This window comes from Fonticula alba (genome assembly GCF_000388065.1).
Source record: "Fonticula alba strain ATCC 38817 unplaced genomic scaffold supercont2.7, whole genome shotgun sequence".
In the NCBI taxonomy this organism is placed as follows: domain Eukaryota; order Rotosphaerida; family Fonticulaceae; genus Fonticula; species Fonticula alba.
In genome coordinates this window covers 1,204,802-1,208,491 of record NW_009242977.1, presented here as the reverse complement: position 1 = coordinate 1,208,491, position 3,690 = coordinate 1,204,802, and the positions used below count along the sequence as shown (strand labels likewise).

The window sequence follows — 3,690 nt, the reverse complement described above, 5'->3', positions numbered from 1 at the left end:
GGGGGGGGGGGGGGAGTGCTGTGTGCACGCACAGCAGTGGGGGCTGCTTCTCTTGCTATCCCCCTTCCCTCGCATGCCCATACCATCGCGCGCCCACTCACCTCCATATGTTCCCGGGTCCCTGTGCCCGCCCTCGCTCCGTCTTTAGATCAACAACGCCGGGCTCTCCTACAACCATGCCGACTACCTGCACAACATCTCCCCCACCCTCATCAACAACCTCATCGCCGTCAACGTTTCCTCCCTCACGCACATCACCCAGGCCGTCCTGCCGGGCATGACTTCCCGCCGTCGTGGTCTGATCATCAACATCGGCTCGGCTGCCGGTCTCATGTCCACCGGTGACCCGCTCTACTCGGTCTACTCCGGCACCAAGGCCTACGTCGACAAGTTCTCCCGCTCCCTCAACCTCGAGTACAAGTCCCAGGGCATCCATGTTGAGGTGGGTCCCATTTTGTGTGGTTATCCCTCTTTTCCTGTCTCTCGCTGCCAGTGTGTTGACCTGTCCCCCCCCCCCCCCATACACACACACACAGTGCTGTGTCCCCTACTTCGTCGTGTCCAAGATGAGCAAGATTCGCAAGCCCAACTTCATGACCCCCACCGCCGACAACTTCGCTCGCTACGCCCTCCAGCGTTCCGGCCGCAGCTTCCTCGTCCTGCCGTACCTGCCCCATGCGCTGCAGCACTTCGTGCTCGAGTCGCTCCCCCTGTCGATCTCGTCCAAGCTGGTCCTCCGCCACCATCTGGATGTCCGCCGCCGGGCCCTTAAGCGTGCCGAGCGTCTGGCTGCCGAGGCCGCCAAGGCCCAGGCCACCACCGCCAACTAAGGGGACCGGACTGAGGCGGGGCATGTTGGCGCGGGACATGGGGTGCATGTCATCCCCCCCCCCCCCCGTCCCCGGCCCCGGCCCCGGCCCTTCCTCTTTCCCCTCTCCAGCGGGGTGTGACCACGCCCGGAGGGGCGACGCGCCTCCCCTCTGGATCCAAGGCGAGGGGGAGGGAGAGAGGCGCGAGGCACGAGGCCAAGTGCATCATTCCCCTCCCCTCCCTCCAGTGGGGGGCCGAGTGTGTATGTGCGCATTGTCCCACGGAGATGGGTGGGAGGAGAGCCTCGCGGGACACCGTTGTGGTGTTCGTTGTCATCACGCCCTCCTCCCCTCTCCCCCTTCCTCCGCTCGCTCACCTGTCCACATACGCCCCTCCCTTAGCAATATAGTCTCAACCTGTGTGTGCTTTTCTCTTCCGTGGCGGACTTGCGTGTGTGTGTGTGTGTGTGTGTGTGTGTGCATGTGTGCCGGGGAATCGCCATGGTGCATGTTTTTTTTTCTATTCCTCCCCCCGTGCGTGGGCCTCTTTCCTCGCCCTTTGTGATGCGCCGCACCCGGCGAGGCGGGGACCGCGCAGCGCATGAGATCACAGCCGCCGGTCGGGAGGGGGGGGGTCCCTCCTGCGTTTTTTTCCTTCCTCCCCCGTTCGGCGAACAAAAGGGGCCGAGAGGAGGGCCGAACCATGGGGTGAAAGGCATCCCGCCCCTGCGAGACAGCGGCGGGAAGAGAATGGGCACCCCCCCCCCCCCGGGGGTGCGCGCAGCAGCGTCGGTGTTTTTTGCTGCCAGACTCAGACAAGAAGCCGTCCGTGCGCGTGGCGGGGCGCGGCTGTGCGCATTCAATTTTTAAAACAGGCAAAGGGGGTGTGTTGTGGGAAACATGTTGGGACATGCTCAAAAATTGCACAAGGCCAGTGGCCGAGTGCGGGTAATTGGGATAGTTTTCAATCAGCAATAACCGTGCCATCGGGAGACCCTCATTGACTACGGTGATCACCACTGCGCAAGGACAGTGCCCGAAGCCCCGGGGTGGCAGGGACCCAGACCGCGGCAAACATGTATGCCGCCCGGGGTCCGCCACGACGGGCGCCTTACTTCCGCCCTCAGCAGAACACCATTGCCATCTGGTGATGGGCTGTGATTCCAGAAGGCTCGCCGATTGTGGATCCCAGGCGTCATTGGCGTCCCGGCGGGCTGGTCCCTCCTCCCCGGCCCCGCCCCCCCGCCCCCCCCCCCCCTGCCCGATCATCATCATCACCACCATCTGCCGGTGATGTCGGCCAGATTCGAGCGACGTGCCCGGGGGAGGCGGTTTTTTTTCCGACCGCAGGGGGCTGGATGGACCGGGAGCCAGCCTCGTCAGGCTTCCGTCGTTGAGCCCCGCGGGCAGGCAGGCCCGTGCGATCGTTGGCACTCGGGTAAGCCTGGTGGGAACGCCGCCCGCCCGATCGGCTGGTGCCCCCGGCGCCGGCCCCCCCCCCCCCCCGCCGCGCGCGTGCCCTCCGGCGGGCTCGGGCTTTCGGACGAACGAGCGTGCGGCAGCGGCGGTCGGAGAAAAGCCGGCGTGCTTCTCGCGCAGCTCGGCCGGGGCGGCCCGTGTCATGGCTCCGGGCCCCGGGCCTCCTGACGAGCAGGCGGTCAGCGTTGCGCCGGCGCTGGGCCGGGAGGGGGGGGGGGGGGGGGGGGGGGGGGCGGTCTGGGCTTCAGGCAAGGGCGCGCAGACACAGCCGCCGTGCTCTGGCCCCGGCGCAAGGTCCACCCGCAAGACCGTGTCAGCCAAACGCCCACGCGCCGGCCTACCCAGTCCAAGATGGTCCCCGCACGCACGCTTCTCTTGCCGTGCGTCCGGAGTGTGTGGGAGGGGGGGAGGGAGCCTGCGTCCGGGTGCCTGCCCCCCCCCCCCCCTTGGCCTGGCATTCCTGGGTTTCTCCAGCGCAGGCGCCATGGCCTCGGCTGGGCCTGAAGAAAAAACGGCCCACCAGTGTGCCGCCCCTCCCACGCCGGCTTGATACTTTGTTTTTACACACCCACCCACGCAGGCGAGCCGGTGCGCGCGCCCCCGCGTAGACACATGGAGACCAGCAGCCGATGCACGCACACGTTCCTGCGGTCATGGGCAAGGTCGTGGGTGGGGCCAGGCGTGCGCTCACCGGCGCCGGCGTGCGAGGGTGTGCTTCTTTCGGGGGCAGCTGGAATGTCGCCGGCTGCCGGGGGATCTTCGCCCGTGGGAGATGAAAAGGACAGGCCCGCTGTATTCTTCTCGCCTGGGGCCGGGCCCGGGAAGAGGGCAAGAGGCTGGGTGCAGGCATGTGTATGTGTGGGGGGGGCGCTTTAACTGCAAGCGCGCGGGCGCCGGGCACCGGGCATCCCGGGCGGGGGGTCTCCCCCCCCGCGGGCGGGAATGCTCGCCGCCGGCTAGATGCGGCAATCACCACCCTGACCGAGGGGGGGGGGGGGGGGGAGACGGCGCGCCGAGGAGAAAGAGGAAAGTGCCCCGCTCCTCGCCCCCCCTCCCCCGTGCCCGGCCGCCGGACCGGGCAGGAGGAGCCAAGACCAACCACGGTGCCGGGGCCGCCAGCCTCGCTTGCGGCCGGCCATCCTTCCCATCCCTGCCCCCCCCCCCCCCCCCCCCCCCGAATGCACACGATCTTCTTTGCTCCTTAGTCCCCTGAGAGATCCCCCGCCTTCCTGTCCCGCCCCCTCCACGTGCTGAAGATGGCTCGCGCCTTCCTCTCCTCCGTGGCCTGCCTGGCTGTGCTGAGCCTCTCGTCCCTCAGCGCGGCCGGTGCCCTGAGCCCGGCCGGCGCCGCCCTCGCTGGTGCGTCAGCGCCGCCTCGCCGCGCATGACGCTTGACTCCCCC

The 3,690-nt window shown here is 68.0% G+C and overlaps 2 protein-coding genes across 2 annotated transcripts in view; both read left to right on the top strand.

Moving 5' to 3' along the window:
• The window catches only part of H696_04470 (hypothetical protein), a 1,713-nt gene extending 814 nt beyond the window's left edge, over positions 1-899 (top strand). The window contains exons 3-4 of the mRNA XM_009498348.1: positions 149-442; positions 537-899. Coding sequence (XP_009496623.1) covers positions 149-442; positions 537-830 — 588 coding nt within the window. The 3' untranslated portion in view covers positions 831-899. The remainder of the gene's footprint in view (positions 1-148; positions 443-536) is intronic.
• Positions 900-3,456: 2,557 nt separating this feature from the next.
• Positions 3,457-3,690, top strand: part of H696_04469 (hypothetical protein) — a 3,739-nt gene continuing 3,505 nt past the window's right edge. Inside the window, exon 1 of the mRNA XM_009498347.1 lies at positions 3,457-3,647. Within this exon, the coding sequence (XP_009496622.1) occupies positions 3,545-3,647 (103 nt within the window). The 5' untranslated portion in view covers positions 3,457-3,544. The remainder of the gene's footprint in view (positions 3,648-3,690) is intronic.